The sequence below is a fragment of the Myxocyprinus asiaticus genome, chromosome 22, assembly GCF_019703515.2.
Source record: "Myxocyprinus asiaticus isolate MX2 ecotype Aquarium Trade chromosome 22, UBuf_Myxa_2, whole genome shotgun sequence".
In the NCBI taxonomy this organism is placed as follows: Eukaryota; Metazoa; Chordata; class Actinopteri; order Cypriniformes; family Catostomidae; genus Myxocyprinus; species Myxocyprinus asiaticus.
This window is the reverse complement of record NC_059365.1, coordinates 6,042,315-6,065,277: the sequence shown is the minus strand read 5'-3', so window position 1 is coordinate 6,065,277 and position 22,963 is coordinate 6,042,315. Positions and strand designations below refer to the sequence as shown.

The 22,963-nt window shown below is 40.2% G+C and overlaps 1 protein-coding gene across 3 annotated transcripts in view; it reads right to left on the bottom strand.

The window, feature by feature from the left end:
• Positions 1 to 4,427: 4,427 nt before the first annotated feature.
• nlgn3a (neuroligin 3a) overlaps positions 4,428 to 22,963 on the bottom strand; it is a 245,070-nt gene continuing 226,534 nt past the window's right edge. For all 3 annotated transcript variants that reach the window (XM_051649434.1, XM_051649435.1, XM_051649436.1), the window contains one exon: positions 4,428 to 6,893. In XM_051649434.1, the coding sequence (XP_051505394.1) occupies positions 6,041 to 6,893 (853 nt within the window). In that variant the 3' untranslated portion in view covers positions 4,428 to 6,040. The remainder of the gene's footprint in view (positions 6,894 to 22,963) is intronic.

Sequence of the window (22,963 nt, the reverse complement as noted above, 5' to 3'; positions counted from 1 at the left end):
CGTGCCTGGAGTTCGGTCCGGGCTACTCTCTTGTGATCCTGAGACCCTGACCGGGCTATGTGCCCAAGGTTCCCATGACCCCTTTTAGGGACCAGGTGGTGAACCTGCAAGTGCTGCCCCAGGAGGAGGCAGACCCAGCCCTGACGTTGCTATGTCCGGTGCATGCTTTACACATCTATTTGGATCGCACGTAGAGCTTTAGAGTCTCTGAGCAGCTCTTTGTCTGCTTTGGTGGACAGCGGAAAGGAAGCGCTGTCTCCAAGCAGAGGATCGCCCACTGGCTCACTGACACCATAATGGCATATCACGCCCAGGGCGTGCCGCCCCCGGTAGGGCTACGGGCCCATTCTACCAGGGGTGTAGTGGCCTCCTGGGCCTTGACCAGTGGCACCTCTCTAACAGACATTTGCAGAGCAGCGGGCTGGGCAACACCCAACATCTTTGCGAGGTTCTACAATCCAGCTGGAACCGATTTCGTCCCGTGTAGTGGCACGCACAAGCATGTATGTCCGGGACAGCCGGCCAGGTGTATCGCTTGCGCATAGTGCCTTTCACCTCCCCTGAGCTGAAGACGTGCGCCGTTGACTCCCAGTAGTGTTCACAAACTTTGTTCCCTGGTTGATTTCCTCCGAGTCCTGTGGCAGACGAGTTTGTGGAGAAACTCGCTGCCGGCTCAGTACACGTGCTAACTAAGCCCTGTACTGGGGTAGGTGCTCCGCATGTGGTGGTTCCCCGTAGGTAACCCCATGCGACATATATCTTCTGCTAATTCGTTTCCCTGTTGGTAAACTGCATCTTCCTTGGGCAGAGGCCCTCTGCCCCATTCACCATGCTTGTAGTAAATCCTCCCCCGTAGGGTAGGACCTACCATGGGACTTCTCCACATGGCATACCTCCGACAAAGCTCAGCAAGACCATGTGATGTATTTCCACTTAAATACCCCCCCCCCCATCTGAGTGGGGTGTGGTCTCCGCGGTGTCTTCCCCTTGGGAGGGACACCCCCCCGACTAGACCTGGTGGCCCCAGTCGGTTAATTCCCTTTTTTTGGGGGGAGAGGGAAAAAAAGGGGATAAGAGGCCACAACTGGGCTAGCCCTTCTCTATCTTTTGGGTAGTCAACTTGTCCCCAAAGGGCCATTCCACACTCATAACAGTGTTGGGGGAGGTTACGTGTCGGCCTGGTGCGCTGGCTACGAGGCACACAGTGGTCTGCCCGTCACACACCGCCAGTTCACATAACACAGTTCAGCCAGTTGCGGCATTTCGTATAGGGACCCCTAATGTCACTACATCGACACAACGTCGAGTGAGTGACAGATAGGGAAAGTCCTGGTTACTTGCGTAACCTCCGTTCCCTGATGGAGTGAACAAGAAGTTGTGTCCCTCCTGCCACAACGCTGAACTACCCACTATAATGGCCGGGACCTTGTCTCGGCTCCTCAGCACAAAATCTGAATGAGTGGTTGCATACCAGCTCCTTTTATACCCAGATGTCCGGGGGAGTGGCATGCAAATACCACTCGCCAATTTTCATCAAAGACCAGAGGTGTCTCGGGCTCCCAAGAGTGACCCCTAGTGTCACTATATTGACACAACGTCTCGTTCCCTCCATCAGGGAACAGAGGTTATGGAAATAACCAGGACATTTTCCATTTCCTAAGGTCATTGTTTTCCAAAGTATGCGGTACTTGGGAGTGTTTTCAGAAATCTCAGGAATGGCATTATCCTGAGTAACGCTCACCATTACTGCATATTTTAGAAAACAATTATGTTACGAAACTGCAAACAGAGTTTTCAAATGAAAAAGGATTCATGTGGATGTGGCCTAAATTTTCGGTGGTGTAGCAAAATCATTGCTTTTAACTGAAAACTTATTTGTGTGGATGTGGTCTTAGTCTTGCGTAGTTAGACTTATGACTATCAGCATAACGTCTGGTCCACTGTGCAGCTTATTCTGTGGAAAGAAATCATCCACTTAGACAGGAAGAGAAGATCATCTGGCATAACACTGACAAATAAAGGGACCAACCCCAGTTTATTTTGTTTCTATGTGCCCTTTACTGGCAGGTGCATCTGATATATATCAAAGTACAATAATAGAGTGGCGTGGAGAAAATGAAAAAGTAGACTTTGTTACCAGAATTTCCATTCAAAAGTAATACGTAGCAATTATTTCACATATGCAAGTAAGAAAACAAAGCAGTATAGACATACTTTTCTAACCTGCTCAGCAAGATTCTCTTTAAATTGTTGATATGCCATGACAGTTGTTGACCCTGAAAGAGAAAACTGGGCGTAGATGAAGACAATTTGTGATAATATCCGCTATAGCATCTTTTGCTGCAATGCTGAGAATGCACAGCATGCTTGCATTGCTTAATGACGCATTACGGAATGCAAAGATACATGGAATCGAAGTGTTGCTAGAAGTGTTAGCGTTCATGTACTTACATACAGTATTGACCTGTTTCATGTGATGTCACTGTATGATTGCGCCGCCATGTTTGTGACCAAAATTCCATATTTCTTCATTGTGCTGCTCTGTGGGATGCGTCAAAATTCTGCGAAATTTTTGTTTCTATTTCTAAATCTTGAAAAGGTGATACTGCTGTTTCATTACCATAGCCAATTAAATTTTTCTATTAATAAAGTTTTATCTTTTAAGTGATACGGCTTCATTTCGCCAAAGACAAGCAGAGATGAAGGGGGAGAGCAGGGATATAAACACTTGTGGGTCTTTTGCTTTTTTATGTCAGTTGTCTGCACATGTGTCAATTATATTTATAATATCATCATGTCCGCGAAAGTCAAATTTGGCAATATTTGTGCTGACCTCAGACCTGTATACACCTTTTCTGGGACTTGGCATGAATCAAAAGCATTTTTTGAGGTATAGATAGTTGATATAGTTTTACAGGTGTTTTTCCATTCAACGCCATTGTTTCCTCCTGCTGATGGTCACAAATATGGCGGCTGTGGGGAAAAAGTGACGTCACTGAAACAGGTCAATATTTCGGACCTTATATAAGTGTTGAATAAAAATGGACTGGTTTGACCTCCAAATGTCAGTGAAGAAGCTGCCAAGCGATGGTGACACATTGATTTGAGAAGACTCGAAAATTTCAACAGCTCCATGTTATTTTACTTTTGAGGGTAAAAATTGTACAAGCCCTGGTGCTTGTGATGGAGGGAGTTTGAGTTATTGTGAGGAAGAGCAGGAGGGGGTTGATTAGGGTCAAACAGGACAAGAGTCTGGCTGACGTTTAGAGGACTCTGGCTGACATCGGATGCCGCTTCCCTTCAGAACCAAGCCTGTTTTTGGAGGCTAAAGTGTTGTATCACTGCTTAAAATAACAGATTAAACCAGCCTAAGGTTGTATGCTGGTCTTTTGCTGGTGTGGTTTAAGCTGGTTTAGCTGATCTCCCAGCCTGGCCAAGCTGTTGTTTAGTTGGTCAGCCAGCGGTTCTCACAGCCTGACCAGTTTAAATAACACTATTTCTGATGTATTCTCTATGTACCCAACATCAGATTGGGTGAAGCCATTAACAGCAATTTGCAAACACTTGTGTGAATCATAGAATGCTATATTAAAACAGGTTTAAACGTTGTTTTGTTTAGAAGGGATGTTCTAGTCTTGCTTTACCCAATAAATGAGTAGAGATGCATTCAAGGTGAGTTTAACAAGAGCAAATTCCCTCAGAAACCCATCTTTAAAGACCCATTGAAATCAAAATAAGAGTTTTTGTGGCTTTGATGCTGCGTTCTATCCAAAATCCAAATCCAAAATATTCCTACTTGTTATCTCCGGCTTGCGATCACAAAGGCATTCCATTCCCCCAAAGCTCAGAAGATGCCATTTAAGAAATGATTTGGAAATGTTACCATTTACTTTGCAGGTTTTCGATTGTCAACAAAGAAATCTCCTGGCAACCAAATTATGGAGGATAAATACTAGTGCTTGTTTTGTTGGTGTACAATTATCGACAGATCATTTACTGTGTTTTGCACACCTGTCCCTGTTTAACGTTTCTAAACAGGTTTATCATTTAATGTAGGAGCTTTGACTTATTGATACATTTTCTGTTTCACTTTTCGCAGTAGGATGTTGGAAATTCCGACTTTCCAAGTTGAACTGAATGCAGCATAAGACTGACATATGTCTGTTTTAAAGCCATCTATATGTTATTGTACTCCTAAAACAGATATACACATTGAAATTGTTTTTGCGAAAATGAACCAAAATTATTTACAATATGACTCACCTTGTTCGCAGGGGCATATGCTTTGTCAGTTTTTGCATGAGAATAAAAGTAACATTTTTGCCAAATTCCCACACTTAATTTCATTAGATCTACATATATCAAGCAACACATGTCAGATAGAAAATATTGAACAAAAATATAAGTATAAAAATTTGAGTTTTATGGAAACTTTTTCTTCTCCAGTTTTATGGTTTAATTTTGGCACATGGCACAATCAGCATGTACTGTATACATCTGGTATACATAAATAAATATTAAATATACTTATACATAAATATACATATAGAGCTATTAAAAAGACACTTTTTGTGGCCTCAGATTATGGTGTTGAGGATAAAACTAATACAGACACTAACTTGCTCTGCCCTCTGGATATTGGTGCTTTCAGCCTAATAACTGAAATCGATCTTCTAATGGTCATTTAGACTTTCAGGTCAATGGGAGCAAAATCTTCATAAAAGCCCTATACATATATGTATGTATGCCAATATTTATATATATATTTAAAGAAACACGTCTACACTGATTCGGGTTATTCAGTGTAAAGAGGCCACTGTCTCCAGTCAGAGTGGAACATTTACAAAGTCAATGGAATCATGTCAGTTAGTTCAGTTCAATCTTAAGCTATTGTTTTCTCTTGCGTGTAAAATAATAGATTTATTTTGTAATTCTTAAGCAAAATTAGACATGTAACTTCTTTTTAAAATAACAAACAGTTCTATTTTGCAAAGACAGACAACCATAGACGCAGCTGAAACACTACTCGTGGTGAACAAAATCAATGCGATGGTAAAGAACCCCCCCCCACCCCCATCACACAAATATTTAACAAAAAACATGAAAAATGCAATCAAACACACACACACACACACACACACACACACACATACACACACACACACTCACACTCACCTCAAACACTCCCATTCATACTCAAAATCCCACTCACACACAGAAATCAGTGCTCTGAGCCTTTTGTATAAGTGTGCATTTCATGGAGATCCGACACTGATAGATAATTTTGTTGTAAAAGATGCACTTTTCTTTAAACAAAAACAAGTGGAGTAACTTTAAAAGTCTCCAGTCTTGTCCATTTTTATTGGAACCAAGAAAATGTTTTAAAACACCACACGTGAGGTTATGCATCTGGAAAATGCCTTGCTGTTGCTGTTTTAATCCACCGTGTTCCACGTTTGTCGAATATTTCCTGCAGTTCCAACCACTCAAGTCAGATCACAATGTTCCACACAAACTCATCTCAGGGAAAGTTCGTAAAATTAAGAGAGAGAGAGAGAGAGAAAAAAAAAAACAAGCTCTTTATAAGGCATTGAAAAGAAATCAAAAAGCAAAGCAAACAATATTATGCAGATCCAGCACCTTAGAGGCCACTGTTTTGAAACTTGTTTCCCACAAAAGACTGTGATGGGAAATAAAATGCACTTTACTTTGATTTTTCCCCCATTATTTATTCAAGAAAAAAGTGATCGCTCCATTTGCATGATTTCAGCTTAAAAAGGCGTGTTTCTCTTTTAAAATGATGATTAGAAAAAATACTGCTTGAAATACTCGTCCCTTTTCAAAGGAAAGAGAGCAGTTCTGTTTTGGCAGGTTCGCACAACTTGACATCTGGAAAAAACTTGTCGCTCCTTGTTGCAAAAGTCTATTCAAATCGTTTTGTTTCTGTCATCATCCCGATCCTCCTCATCTCGCAGTGACGTTTCCATAAAACCTAAACCTCTCCCTCCCCTTCCCTCCCAATTTCTGGATCTTCATAAAGCTATACACGCGTAGTGGAGTGGGAATGTGGCAGGCCAGTGGAGTTGAAGCCGGCTGTGAAGGTGTTGTATGGATGTAGGTTTGGCATGCCAACCAGTGAGTTGGGGATCATTGTTATGGTATTTGGAGTCATGAGTGGGATATCGTCAGGTGAGCGGCGTAGCGTCAACGCGTAGTCAGGAAGTGAAGCTAGCCGTAAGGGGTCACCAGGCGGCCCTGCGTCGCACTCATGGTGCGTCCGGTTGACCTGCAAGGACATGATCTCCTCCTCGGGAGCATGGCGGTTCACGTCATTAGTTGTGGTGGCTCGCGGCGGACTAGGTTGTGGGTGCTGCTCCTGCCGACGTTTGTCCTTACGGTAGTACAAAGCTGCAAATGCCAGAACATTGAGAAAGAGCAGTGAAGCCCCGACTGCGATAGTCACGCTCAGCTCGGTAGAGTAATCCCGTGGGTTGTCCACCACTAAAGGGCCTGGTTCCTCTTCTCCGTTCCATTGTTCCTTGCCACTCTCACTGTTGTAGGCCGGAGACATTGGGGGGCGCTTGGTGTTGAATGGCCAGGCTTTGCCATTGGGGCGTTTGGTGGACAGGGAATTCTGAGTCGTCTCGGGTGGTGGCACTTTGGTAGTGGTGGACGTATAGTGGAACATATCATGTAGGTTGTACAGATGAGGAACCAAGTGCTTCCAGAACGCCACTTTAGTGGCACGGTAGTGATCGCGGACACGTGGTTTCAGGCCAATATGCAGGTACAGCTGGTCTGTTGGATTGTATTTGGACCAGGCCACCTCTTCGAAACGATTGGCCTTAGTGTGGATGAACTTGGTATCCTGAGGCACTGGCTTGTTAGGATCTCTGCAAAACAAATAGAAGATATATTAATACATGAAACTGAGAAATGTAAGTTTATGGTGTGGTTGCTAGAGAACAACCATTATGTAGTTCCAAACCTGTATGACTTTCTTTATTCTTGAGAACACAAAAAGAGATGTTTAGAAGAATGTTCACAATGCTCTTTTCTATACAATGAAAGCATATAGTGAGCAGGGGTTGTCAAGATCTAAAAAGGACAAAAAAGCACCATAATGAAATACTGTGTAAGTAGTAAATACAAGGTGTTCTGGGCCCCCTGACTGTACATTTCTCTTGGCCCCTTTCCTATAATAAATACAGTTTAGAACAGCTTTTCATAACAATGTCAAAATATCTGATATTTCTTTTAAACTTCACAAACATTTCTGAGGGTCCAAAGGGGTCATCTCTGTTTTTTTTATTTATTATTATTATTTCTTAAACATCACCTGCATGTTGGTTACACCACCTGACTTTGATTTGGTAGACACATTTTTTTTCAAATATTTCAGAACAAGATTGTTTCACAGTTTTTTTAAGAATTTCATCTTTTGATGAGACTTTTGTTATTATTTATTTTTAAATTATCAAAATGACGTTGAACTCAGGAACTAAAAAATATATTGTGTATTCATAAGTGTATTCAAGCAATTGTATTGTGTGAATGGCATTTTTCAAGTATTTTTGGAGTTTGCAACAATCAACCAAGCAATCGACCAATCATCACATTAAACCCTTATTTTACTCATGTATAAAGATACTAGGTGCTTCCTCCAAATCATAATTTTACATTTCTCCCCGTCTGACATTACGTTACTGCTCATAACTCTAAGCAACTCTGTCTGCTGGGCTTCACACATCCCTGGCTCATCCTGTGTAGAAAAAAAAAGGAGATGTGCCTGAGGCTTTTAAAGTGCAATATAAATGAATAAATCAACAGCTTAGATGTGCTTCAGGATGCAACTTGTTTTTGATAAAACAACAGCAGAGCATCCATTCCGTTAATTGCTTTGGGAAAGCAGTGCAGATTGCATTAACAGCGAGTGTGCTGATAGAAAATGGACCATATTAATCTAAACGCTAAAGGGGGGGGGGGTGGATTCTGGCATGCAGCCCTTGTTTGTTCTGTAATATGATTTTGCCTCTAGGGGTCACTGTTCCTCCAGTTCTCCAAGCATTGCAAACTCTCAGGAGAGAGAGAAAGCAAGGTGGCCTCCAATCTCCATTCAGTGGCACTATTGATTTATCGTCTGTATTAACATATGGCACATGAATAATTACACATCTACTTGTTGTCTTGTAGTGGGTCAGTCAGCAGAGATTCAGACGAGAACTTGAACAGAATCTATGAGCAAGGCTTGATAATCATCCAATCAGTATGAAGGATTGTTTATCTCCTCTGAAATACAACAGGATGGCGTGATACAAATGGCTGTGTTTGGAATAGCATGCTTCCATACTATTCTTCTATTTGTGGTCTACTGTGTGTATATTTTGCACAGTATGTGAATTTCTGTATTCATGCAAAAGAGTGCACATTTGGCATATGTAGTAGGTTGTCTAGGTGGGATGATATAGTATATGTACCTAAATGTGCAGTAAATGTGCAGTATACAACAGAGCATACTGCACAGGATACTGTGTCCCATAATGCAATGTGCATGACTTGACTTTCTATCTCAAGATTTTTAACCCCCCCCCCCCCCCCCCCCCCCCCTCTCTCTCTCTCTTTTTTATTTTTATTTTTTACACATTAGACTGTCAAGAGAGAAGACACTTTTACACAAAATTGCACTAAAAATGCTCAATCACCGTTTTATTTCTGAGATGATAATTAGACACCACTGGCTGATTTGTAGGCAGTATAAACAATACCCTGCTCAGTGGCAACAATGTGATATACTACTGTTTAATATAGACAGTCTGTTACTATAGGCTGTACTTTACTGTTAACACGATGGCATGAAGGGTTGGGAGGGTTACTTTTGAAATGTATTCCACTACAGATTACAGAATACATGCTGTAAAATGTAATTTGTAACGTATTCCGTTAGATTACTCGAGGTCAGTAACGTATTCTAAATACTTTGGATTACTTCTTCAGCACTGGTAGATTTTTTCACTTGTTTTGACTATAAAAACTCTGCCAGTACAGTAAGACAAAATACACATGTTAAAAATACATTCTCTGAAAAACCCAAATATCTTATGCAGTGTTGTTTCTAAAACAAGATAAATCAAACTGATCTTGTTTTAAGGATATTTAGATATTTTTACAGGAAAACAATACATAAATTATTTTCAAGAATATGATTTTTGCCCTAATATCAAAGGTCTTACTAGAAAAAAAGAAATTATGATCCAATGTGAATTTTCTTGATAAAAAAATATGATCGTGTCTGGTAACGTGTGCATGTAAAATGTCTAAAAATAGCATTTTAGCTTAGCGTAAAGCGTAAAGGTTTATTTCTATTTCTTCTGCTCCAAACTTCAAACTTCAAACTTACTTCTCTGTCTGCTCGTATGAATGTAACATATCATAAGAATGATGTGAAAATAAATGTTTTCCATCTGAACGGACTAAATATTAAATGAAACAAATGACAGTAAAATGCAAAGTAATCTCTTCAGTAATCAAAATACTTTTTGAATGTAACTGTATTCTAATTACCAATGATTTAAATTGTAACTGTAGTGGAATACAGTTACTTATATTTTGTATTTTAAATACGTAATCCTGTTACATGTATTCCATTACTCCCCAACCCTGATGGCACGTAACAACAAAATGAACCATGACTGGTCGCTTGCATGTCTCAATTTTCGGTGCCCTCAAGAAACAAATGATCCAAACGGGAAAATTTATCGGCCGGTGCGATAATTAAAAAAGTCGGAACATCGTCAAATTTATCGGCCTCGCCAATATATCGGCCGACCACTAGTAAACATTTTATGCTTGACCACATATGACTAATATAAGAGAACTAAAGGAAAACATAAATAAAACAATAGAGTTATAAACTTCAAATTCCAAAGTAATTTTGCAGAATGGCTGATGTCCACCTCCAGTGTGTGTGATGTAATTTCTTAACATATATCTTCAATGAAAGGTCATGGTATCATGACATAACAGGGTGGGCAATAAATCAAGGGACACACAAAAAACCTCCACTATCAGTGTTAAAATTACACATTTACCACAAATGTTAGTGAGAGAATACGAAACTCTTAACTGTATGTGTGAAAAAAATAGAAATCAAATGATTTAGCATTTATTTTTGTCAAAGATGTTTGATGTGCAGTTTTTGGGACATAAGGGAATAACACAGTGTGACACAGAAAAGGATTTGATTTATTTACAATTTAACTTTTAAGTCTGCGGATATGTGCAACATTATACAATTCTTTATTCTTTTTAACAAGCCTATGAAAATTGTAATTGGGTGAAATTAAACAATATAAATACCACACACACTTGTAATGGGGACTTAAATTGTCACAGAATTGTAGGAGTGACCCATATTTACAGCGTTCCTGTGCAAGACACTGCTTTACATAGAAAAACAGCACGGAACGGACGCAATAACGCGTTCAGTGTGAACGTCCCCTACTATACTTAAAATGAAAAACGCTTTAATACAATGACCAGGAAGAAGAGAGAAAGGGAGAGAAAAGGCTTAACATGAAAATAGTGTATTTCTCCTTGGATTAGTGTCGTTGTTTTGGCAGTAAATAGTGTTTATCATAAGGGAAATGTAAGAAAATCACGTTAAGTGTTTTAACTAAACCTGTACTTCTGAACTTTTATTTTGAATTATTGCAGTAATGCAGTTTTTCTTACCTCTCTCTCTCTCTCTCTCTACCAGAACGAGCTTGACACATGCAATAAAATGTAATGGCATGTCGTGAATAGGTGCATTTACTGGTGAAAACACAACAGAAGATGTCCACTGATTGTCAATGATCATTCCCCCAGCCGTTTCTGTCAAATGTAGGGTCCGTGTAAAGCAACATCCGATATCTCACACAACTTACGCGAAAGGTGTGTGTGTTTCAGGTCCATTTCTCTCGATTTGTGAAACATTCTCAGCAGTTTGGGTGTGTGATGCTAAAATACGGGATAAACGGCATCGCGTTTGGATTTCATATGGCACGCAATTTTTTCCCTTAATTGCAGGACGATTCCTTATTTTACAGGACATTTGGCATATTTTGTTAATTAATTTTACCTGATACTGCTTCAGTGTGACTGGGTGACTCTCTCTCTCTCTCTCTCTCTCTCTCTCTCTCTCCACTCTCTTTCATGAATTCCCTCAGTCGATGATGGCGGTGACAATGGTTGACACGAGCGGGGAATGGTGATTTTATTGTCGTATTCTTCACACTGTTTCACATACTATGTTTTTAAAAATAGTAGGCAGTATGCAGTATACACTGTGCAGGGACAACAATGTAGCATACTGCTGTATGAAACTTTTATTATTGCATACTGCATACTGTTTCACATACTATGTTTTTAAAAACAGTAGGCAGTATACACTACACAGAGACAACAATGTAGCATTCTACAGAATGAAACTTATTGTTGCATACTACATACTGTTTCACATACAACTTTTTACAATAGTATGTAGTATACAGTATATGCTGCACTGAATCAACAATATAGCATACTAATGTTTGAGACATTTATTGCTGCATACAGCATACAGTATTTACATCCTACTTTTTTAAAAATAGCATTGTGCAATATACACTACACAGTATTCAGTAAGCAGTAAGCTAACATTCCATTCCAAACATAGCCTATGATATTTGGGATGGACACAGAGATGTTGCAGGGTTGAAAACATGAGGGTGAGTAAATGGAAACAAATTTGATGAAAATGACCACTAAACGACAGCTAGTCAAGTCAAGAGAGATCCCTTCTTACAGGCAACTGCACTATGCCACCTGAGCAAAACAGCAACCACATCTTAGAAGGCAGAAAAAACAGGACAAGAAAATAGCATGCTTTCATGTCTTTCTTGGGTTTTATTTATTTATTGCAGGTCTTTGCTTCTGCGAGCAGAAAGGCCAAATTGAGATAGGATGAATATCAGTTGGTTTTATTAGGCTGGTAATGATCCTGATAAATATTGGCAGCTAGACTATGATGACTTTGTAGCTGAATCTCAGTAATTAAGTTTCAAAGCAGCAGACGGCAGAGGTAAGGTCATACTGATCTGCCTCACTGCAACATGCCAGTGAACAGGACATCAATGAGCCTGCAGTGGCGCAGCGTATATGAATTCTTCCTGCGTGGCATGCGAGCCACAGTCAGTGTACCTGGGGCATTCTCGGTTAATACGAAAGGCTGGGATTTCAATATCGCCACTCATTCTCATAATGGTCAATCAAGCGGCTCGCACCACACAGCATGTCGGTGCTTTGTGAAATGTGGTGAGTGGGTTTGCAATGCCACCGACTGCCGATTTGAGGTCAGTTCAGTGATGTTTTATACGTGTTTACAGAATAAGACTGCTGATCTGTAGCAAGGACATATTTCGTGTAGGCGTTTCACATGTGAGGGTTTAGATCAAGATGCTGCTTTAGTGTTGAGTAAAGATGAATAATTTAGAATTACCCCCTCGAATCAAAGTAGCACATTTGGTTTATTTGATTTACAGCATTACACATAGGAAAGAAAAATCACAAATGTGATCTCCTAGACACCAAAGAGATTTAATTTCACGTTCAAGCATGTGAAATCAAAATTAAAGCTTTGCTGCTTTTAGTCCATATCTATTAGCTTTAAGGTCATCTATATGCTAGTGTACTTCTAAATGTTGATAAAACTCTTTTTCAGAAGATAAAAGCATTTAAAATCTGCAGTCTCTCTCTACCAGCTAAAAAGACTCAGGAACATCCATGATGTCACACAGAGTTCGAGAAACCTTGTAGAGAACGCACCCTACCCCAACAACAGTTCAGCGTGCTTGGCTGTGTGCTGACTGGCGCTGATCATGCCTTCGCAGGGCACTTTTGAAGGGAGCACAATCCATGCTGTAGGATCGTTCCAAACAGAATTTTCAAAAAGAATCGCTTTAAAAGTGAGTTCTGACTGACTGTTATCATCTTTCAGCCATCTGAAGCTCTCACAGAGGAGGGTAATTGTCTTCAAAGGCAATAGGGCATAGGGATGATCACTTGTGAATGGGATGAGCCAACGTGGGAGCTGGATGTGAGGAAATTTGATGGATTATTTTTTTTTTTTTGTGCAGCCGGAGGTTTCTTGGCATGTACAGTTCGAGTAAGTGTTCTTATTCTTTATGCTAAGTGTATTGTGATTAAAAACATGGACATATTATCATCTTTTACTCACTTGTTTCTCATTCATCTGCATAGGACTTGCACGAAGGCTCCAGCCTTGTCGTAAGCAAAGACCACGATGTGCTGTGTGCTTTTGTGGGCTGGTTATGGATTCATGTTGTCAGTTAGATCATCGTTTGGTTTTCAAAGCTGGCCGGTATTGAGATGACTTCTCAAGTTTCCCCGTTAAGCGGCTCTGACATGAGCATCATGGTGGAAAGGGGTATGTGTGTTTGGCTGTAAACTAAAGCCTACTGGCTTAAAAATGGGATGAGTCATTTGACATGTCCCACCCCCAATTCCTGTTTCAGTAGGAAATACAACAAAATACCAAATTGAACTGCGCTCGTCAACTTTAATGTGCAGAGTAAACCATAAGTAAGCCGTTTCTGCGTTGATTGCCTAGAAAAGTGTGAAAACTGTGGTGCTATCTACACATTGCTCAAACTGTTCTCAGATTTGTCAATTTGCCAAAGTCTGCAATCAAAAGACAATTTCAAATCAAAAAAGATTTCAATCTGAACTCAAACATTTCTCATCAAATTGTTCCAAGACTGAATTCTCTGAGCTATGCTATCCAAATTAATTGTATAGCTCTGTATTCTTACTGTATGTCAACAACTGTCTCAATTTTGTCTATTTTTATTTGTCTTAAGAAAGTATCAGAGAAATATCTGACATAGTTGATACTGAAATTAACCACAATTGAGAACTCCTTTGACATCTCCTGAGATATGAAAGAGTAACCTCTGAGCAATAACATTTTCCAGGGACAAACTTGATATATTTGCATGTTAGGGAAATGTCACAATGTCAGTAATCAATATTAAATACTTTCTCCTTTGACAAAGACTGAACTGGTGTCCCATTCATACCACTAACCCACACTTTGGGTAGTGTGTGTGTGTGTGTGTGTGTGTTTGATCAAATGGAGGCAGTGAATTAGCTGATAGCATTCTGTCAGCCTCTCCACTTAAACTGGCCACTAAACTGATTGGATGTTTTTCGACGGTTCAGGCCACTTGGGTTAGCCCAGTGAAGCGGTACTTCAGCCTCTATCAGTCCTGCTCATTCAGATATCGGGTCCTGAGAGGAAACAACTCTACAGCCATCGAGATTCTGAATCTAGGGTGGACTTACTAAACACCTGCCTAACACCAAGGGGAAATTTTCATCAAAGAATCTGACTTCAGCTGTGAAATAGACTATGTGTATTGGTTGCAAACTAAGACTGGATACAAATTACCTTCATGGACCTTCATCCGATGGGGTTTGTACTAAACCTCTGACTATAAGTATTAAACTTTGGTAGAAACTTGTCCGGCATTGACTGTGCTACAAACATGAATGATATCTCAAATTGTGTGGTTTGTTGAGGAGAGGTTTGCTATTACTTTTCTAGGTGATTGGACCTACAATATTTGCCTTGCTTACGATAAAACAGTTGAAAAAATCCTATTGCTATACATCGAAGGAGGGACCCGAGCCTCATCTATAGACCAGAATACCATAAAGACTTGTGGTCTAGTAAGCAACGTCCACCTAGAAACCACTTAGAATACCCTAGCAACAACGTAGCTACACCCTACTATCTGATAACTACATGCTAAAACACCTTAGCAATAGCATAGCAACTCCATGGGAACCACCCACAAAACCTCTAGCATCATGGTGGCGAATTTTGTGATATTTGTAAAAATGGTAATCTTGCTTCCGAAAGTTCATAAACCCTGAAATCAACCCCATGCTGCCGAATTACTGACAAATGGCTTCTCTATCAGACATTTTTACATAATTTAAATTGTGAATACCATTTCCTTTCGCATTATTTATAGTGCATTGCGCGAGCAACCTCAGAGACACATGGGAACCAGGAAGTAATCGCGTTCACATAAACAATAATGAGTGCGATTCTGGGGTTGCATTTTTAGGTGTAAAATTAAATTTTTTACTCCACTGAAAGTTAAGTTTAGGATTGGGGTTTGGGTTAAGGGGTGCACTTAATAAAATACGCATTTCTGTTGACTGTATTGCATAATTTACAACTTAAATTACAACTCGTTTTGGAGCCAACTTGTGATTATTTCACCTGTAAACTGGAAATCACACATGCCCATATGATCAACAACACTTCCAGCTTTGGCCACTGGGGGCAGTGATTTGAATTTTGGAAAGCACAAACCGATTTCTGCAGCAGAACTCAGAATTCATAGTGGGATCAGTCTGTCATATCATTCGTTTTCATACCAAGGTGACATGCAATAATGCACATATAGCGTTGTCACAATACTTAATTGAAAATACTGTAAAACCCTGGAACAGGTTGTATCCAGGAATCTACCCTTACATACTTCTTAAGCCCCGTACACACATGCAGCAACTTCCAGTGACAAAGCAACCTCATCTCATTCATTGTCAATGAGAGCTGGCGACTTCTGGCGACACGAGCGACAGCGACCTCTGGTGACTAGATGTGGGCGTGGCGAGCGACACGATAAAGGATAGAAAAGTTTAACTTAATGCAAATGAGGAGCAACTTTTGGCAGCAACAACCAATAGATGGGAAGAGAGTGTTCAGTGGAAGTCAAGTCATCCGTCTCCTTTTAAATAATGGCATAGAGTGCAGACTAGATGGAGCAGCGTTGTGATGTTTCTGGTTACGAGTGATGTTTCAAGCATTATCAACGTTCTATGATTTATTTGCAACAACATCAAGGATGTTATAAAAAATTAAGCATGGGAAATAATTTCTCGGCAGTCTGAGTAAGTTTGATTCGTACATTGATAGATCGTTCATCTTTTATTAATGATAATGCAATGAGCACTGCTTCAGTTCATATTAAACACTCTTCCCTGCAGAATGTGCATTTTAGGGACAAGAATATAATTCTTAGTTTTACCGACAATACATCTCATCTGTGAACATATTTTCAAAAGATATGGCCAGACATGAATTCCACCAATGATGTTAGAGTGACAACAGTAGAAACGCCCACTGGCGACTTCAAACGATAAAGAGACTAGCGACATCAAGCGATAAAGTTGCTGCGTGTGTGTACTGGGCTTTAATGCCATTTTACCAGAAAGTGGTTTAGTTTTCAGACTAACACACCTAACAAACCTTTTTTACATGCACGCACGCATGCACAAACACACACACACACACACACAAACATCTTATTTCAAATTGCAGTCACAGAGCACTGGCTCAAGCAGAATAAATCAAATGAATATGACAAGGTTTAAAAGAGTCAGAGCAGCATTGCTTATTAATTACTCTAATTTGAAGCGCTTGGACGATCATGGACACAGAGACACCTAATCCGATGAGGCACCATAAAAGCCTCTGTTTCCACTTCAGTGTCATTGAGTTCACTTATTTCACTGAAAACTCCATCTTCACCAGAACACAATTGACTTAAACTCAAGGTAGTGTATGTACTTTTAATGTACTTTTAATTTTAATGTTTTATATTTATACAGTGCATCCGGAAAGTATTCACAGTGCTTCACTTTTTCCACATTTTGTTATGTTACAGCCTTATTCCAAAATGGATTAAATTCATTATTTTCCTCAAAATTCTACAAACAATACCCCATAATGACAACGTGAAAGAAGTTTGTTTGAAATCTTTGCAAATTTATTAAAAAGAAAAACGAAAAAAATCATATGTATATAAGTATTCACAGCCTTTGCCATGACACTCAAAATTGAGCTCAGGTGCATCCTGTTTCCACTGATCATCCTTGAGATGTTTCTGCAACTTGATTGGAGTCCACCTGTGGTAAATTCAGTTGATTGGACACGATTTAGAAAGGCACACACCTGTATATATAAGGTCCCACAGTTAACAGTGCATGTCAAGAGCACAAACCAAGCCATGAAGTCCAAGGAATTGTCTGTAGACCTCCGAGACAGGACTGTATCAAGGCACAGATCTGGGGAAGGGTACAGAAAAATTTCTGCAGCATTGAAGGTCCCTATGAGCACAGTGGCCTCCATCATCCGTAAATGGAAGAAGTTTGGAACCACCAGGACTCTTCCTAGAGCTGGCCGCCTGGCCAAACTGAGCAATCGGGGGAGAAGGGCCTTAGTCAGGGAGGTGACCAAGAACCCGATGGTCACTCTGACAGAGCTCCAGCATTTCTCTGTGGAGAGAGGAGAACCTTCCAGAAGAACAACCATCTCTGCAGCACTCCACCAATCAGGCCTGTATGGTAGAGTGGCCAGACGGAAGCCACTCCTCAGTAAAAGGCACATGACAGCTGCCTGGAGTTTGCCAAAAGGCACCTGAAGGACTCTCAGACCATGAGAAACAAAGATTGAACTCTTTGGCCTCAATGGCAAGCATCATGTCTGGAGGAAACCAGGCACCGCTCATCACCTGGCCGATACCATCCCTACAGTGAAGCATGGTGGTGGCAGCATCATGCTGTGGGGATGTTTTTCAGCGGCAGGAACTGGGAGACTAGTCAGGGTCGAGGGAAAGATGAATGCAGCAATGTACAGAGACATCCTTGATGAAAACCTGCTCCAGAGCGCTCTGGACCTCAGACTGGGGCGAAGGTTCATCTTCCAACAGGACAACAACCCTAAGCACACAGCCAAGATAACAAAGGAGTGGCTCCGGGACAACTCTGTGAATTTCCTTAAGTGGCCCAGCCAGAACCCAGACTTGTACCCGATTGAACATCTCTGGAGAGATCTGAAAATGGCTGTGCACCGACACTCCCCATCCAACCTGATGGAGCTTGAGAGGTCCTGCAAAGAAGAATGGGAGAAACTGCCCAAAAATATGTGTGCCAAGCTTGTAGCATCATACTCAAAAAGACTTGAGGCTGTAATTGGTGTCAAAGGTGCTTCAACAAAGAATTGAGCAAAGGCTGTGAATACTTATGTACATGTGATTTTTTTTGTTTTTTATTTTTAATATATTTGCAAAGATTTCAAACAAACTTCTTTCACGTTGTCATTATGGGGTATTGTTTGTAGAATTTTGAGGAAAATAATGAATTTAATCCATTTTGGAATAAGGCTGTAACATAACAAAATGTGGAAAAAGTGAAGCGCTGTGAATACTTTCCGGATGCACTGTAAATATAGCAGATAGTGCGCACTGCACTGTGTATTTTTTCACAGCACATTTCAAGGTCCACGTAGGCTTTGCTTTTGAAAGATGCAGTGTTACATTTAGACTTTTTTTATCTTTCAATGCTGTTCTCGAGGTCAGCGGATGGAATGTATAACATGAAACATTGTGACATTGAGAGCATTCTATCAAAGATCTTTGCTGTGTATGAGCAGAAAGATTGAATTGCTGACTAAAAGTCTTTTGAAGTTACAGAGTTTAGAAGTGCAGCCATGATTAATTCCACATTGATTTCTCATATCAAAATATGTCTATTGGAGGAGACAGAACAGTTCTTTATAATCAGTGGCATTTGCTAAGGAAAGCATTACTATTACTATTCATGCTTGGGGTTAGGGATTTCAACAAACCCCTATTCCTAAGTACTAAACTTTGCCGTGTAACTAGTCTCGTTTGGGATATGGACATAAATGATTACTCAAATCACACGGCTTGTTGAGGAGAGATGTGCTAGTACTTTTCTAAGTGATCAGACTTAGGATTTTAACCAGGCAGACCAGTAAAAAGGCCTGAAAAATCCCCTAGACTTACACTGAAGGAGGGACCAAGTCATATCTAGAGATCAGAATATCATAGAGACTTAAAGGTGGGCTCTTTTGACTTGGGTCAGTAAGCAACCACCCAGAATATCTTTGCAACAACCTAGCAATGCCCTAGTAACCACCCAGAACACCTTAGCAACTGCAAATTAACTCCCTGGAATTCCATTCCACCAAGACCAGTCATATTTTCTACAGAAACTGTAAAGCTCTAGTTCTTTTTACAACAGAGAAACTAGGCTCAAATGCTGAGCCGTAAAGTACATAGTATAATCTTGACATTAATTAGAACATCTCTACATCATGGTCAGTGAGATTTTTCTTCACTAAGCCAAAAAGAGGCAATGATTTTGAAGTGATAGAGGCAGTTAAAGGACACTGAACCCTGTGCACTCTTCATAATGAGTTATATTGATTGGGTTGGGTTAGGTGACTGATGGTCAACATGCATCCTGACTCCTGCCCAGCATAGATCTCTTGGTTTTTCACTGATGGTACTTCAACACATAACATTCTACATGCAGTGTGGGCTTTTCATCATGGATGTCCAGGGCCCCTCAACATGCTATGTGGCTTCTTACCTTATCTAATGCAAATCCGCATGTTGGCAACACATTTTCTATCAAGTGCTGGACTTAATTGAGTGGGCCGTGAGACTGTTACACAAAACAAACACAATCCTTTCTAATTCCCAGTTGGACTTGTGGTATTTTGCTTCTCAGGTAAATGTATCTTGTTTTAAAAATGTTTAGATATTTTTACTGGAAAACAAGACAAAAATATTCATTATTTTTACTTCATTTATAAATGATTTTTTATTTTTTTTTGCTGTGAGCCATAACATTGCTTTTTATAATCGGATAAAAAGCAAGCGGATAGGAGAAGAAATTTAGCTCAAAGCCAGAGAAAGAGGCAGGGTCAGCTGATGTTCAAAAGACTTAATTTCTGTCTGGGTGTAATTGTAGGGGAAAACTGCTCATTTAACATGCAGCATTGAAATTACTGTTTTTGTTTTCACAATCATTAGACAGATATGATTGGAGAAACTTGGGCTCTGTTCCAAAACCTATCAAGCTGGCTCATTACCTATTGCATGCAGCTGCCTTCTAGGGCAGCATCCTTGAAGTACAGGTATCTGTGATAACAATAATAGGTGTTTCCCAATCTGTGGGCGTTTTTAAAACCACGATGGGCATTTTTCAACTATCCAGTGAAAGTAGGGAATCTCAATGTGGCAATCAGTGGGCGTTTACAAACCAGGATGGGCGTTTCTCAACTATCCAATGAAAGTAGGGAATCTCAGTGTAGTAAGCAAATCATGTAAAACGGTTAAAAAGTGCCTATCCCGATTTGAAAACGCCCATTTTTGTCCTGCAAAGACTTGCATCATTACTGAAATGGACCCTCAGGTGTGACCGATTTTGGAATGCTCTCCTGCTGAAGCTCCAACCGTGGTCTTAAAGGGGTTTTTAAAGTTGGTCAGGTTGGGAGGTTCAAAATGCAAAACAAGTTTATTTTTCTTACCCCATTGGAAAATAGTTTTTTCTAGTTTTAAGCATAAACCCCCAACATGTTGTTAGTGTTCTCTGAAAACAAGACTTAGGGCCTTATTTTAAGAGCAATATGCCTTAAGTGCAGCGCTATGCGATATGTCATATGCGATGGTCAATAGGCATGGCCATGAAGTTTTGATATTTTTGTGCAAGCATGTGCTAAGTCTAGGCGCAAATGGGGATGGCGAGGCCACGCGTGCAAATCACTAATGGGCTGGGTCAAGTATAAATTAACTCGAAGGTTACATATTGCCCATTATGCCTATTGGCATGAAGGGCAGCAACAGAAATCCACCACTCATATCTGTTCTTGGCCAGCTGCTGTATGGTCCCCCAGGTCTGATTCATGACCTTGAGCACGCTCTCCATTGTTCATCACCAGGTGTTTTGAATTTGAAGGTCCTTCTTTGGTTATTGCACTGTCTGTCATTTATTATTTATTCTACTTCATGTTAAGCAACATCCATATAAATTAAGACACCCCATTCATAAGAATTTGGTAGTGTAAATGAGCTGTATGCAATGCATCCCCTGCTCTGTATGTCACCAATGTCCTTCTGCTTCTCAAGTGACCAATTTAAACCTGATAAAACTAGCAAATAAGCATAGGCTGGTTGAAGCAGGGTTTCAGCAGTTTTTTCAACATATGCAGCAACTCGTGCACCATACAAATAGTGCTCCTTACGCAAAGTGAACGAAAGACTTGACTCACAATTGATCCCAACAGAGTAGCATGTTGCTAAGCTAGCAACATGATAGTACTCAGTTAAGGAAAAGAAGACATTTATTGCATTTCTTGGGTAAAATAGACAGTTTTTAATTATATTAAACGGTTTTTATTGATACCTTTCAGTATTTTATGTATTTCAAATATTTTTTCTTCTGAGCTCAATGCAATGCACTGGAATCACACCTATAATGCCTTTAAATTCAGCCTACTGAGGCAGCTCACTAGGTTTTGGAACAGAGTGTGTGAGTTGATGAGTGTCTGCTTGCTATTCAGATGAGGTAAATGCAACAGAATTTTAATAAAATGAATGGATATTGATACGATTACATCAACAAAAAGCAAAATGCAGCTTGCGTCAAACTGGCATGTTCACAGCTAAATCTGATTAGTTAATCATGGCTAATTGATTATTGATCAATCATGTTTTATTCTCAGTGTGGAAGAGTTGAATTGCCCCAATCTTCCTGGAAGTCATGAAAAAACATGAGCGTTTCAAACAGAAACCTCTGGATTCATCACAGCAGGGCTCAGCATTTTTTAGAGTGGCTTGTGTTCTTGTTACAGGAAACTGTGAGGTGAGACTGAGAGAAAATGGGCAGACAAAAGCTAAAGCACAATAGTATTGTGCTCAGCACTGTCTCTAGCTCGGCACAGCATGGGCTGTTTGACTGGAGGCTGAGTGACACAGAAGAAGAATGGAGGAAACTTCCCCCTGCCCATCAAGTGCTAACTCTACAGTCTCTATAGAAATGCAGACAGTGGCATTTGAGGCCCGTCTGTAGCCTGAACAAAGGCGATATGCGCCAACAATTCAGTTATAGTGTTTCGAAGGTTCTTGGATGCCTTTGTGTCACAGAAGACAACTGGTCAATGGCTCCCACTTGAAAAATTAATTAGGTTGCTAATGCATGACACCGTGAACTAAATGGGTGGTTCTATGCATTTTGCCTTTATTATTCAATGTATTTAAGAGCTTAATGATTTTTTTAAACCAATAACCCATGGACACTTCATCTCAACATGATCACACAGGAAGTCGGCATGTTGTTTCAGAGAGTTCCAGTACCCTAGGATCAAACACGTTATGCCAACTCACTGACAGGTGCCATCTCCCATCAGACATTTTTGCATCGGCTTTGGTTACCTTCCCTTGTCGCACGATCAGAAGCACGTTGCATCAGCAGCGTAGGCAGGGTTGCCAAACGTCCCAAATAATACGGAATAGTCCCATATTTGAGGGAACAAAACTGTGTTCCGTATGAAATCCATACGGGATGCCGTTTGTCACGTATTTTAGTGTCTCACACCCAAACTGCTGAAGATGTTTTAAAACCGTGAGAAATGGAACTGAAGCACACACCTTTCAAACATATAGCATTCGAGCGCAGGATAATAGTTTCTCACCATTGTGATTCCAAAAACACCAGTAATCCATGACATTACTGTACATTGCATTGCATATGCTCGCTCTAGAAGTGACACTTAGCTAAATGACGGTGAGAAAAACAGCAGCACTTTAATTAAATACAATACAGTACAGATTTTGTATAAAAAAAAATCTCACATTTCCCTAGTGATAAACACTATTCAGTACCAAAAGAACGACACTGTAATCCAAGGAGAAATACACTATTTCATGTTAAGTGTTTTGTCTCCCATAAAAATCCATTATAATGCATCGTTACTAAAAACAGTACTAGGACTTGTCTTATTGTCTTTCTCCATTGATTGCAACTTCGTTCTTTTGGC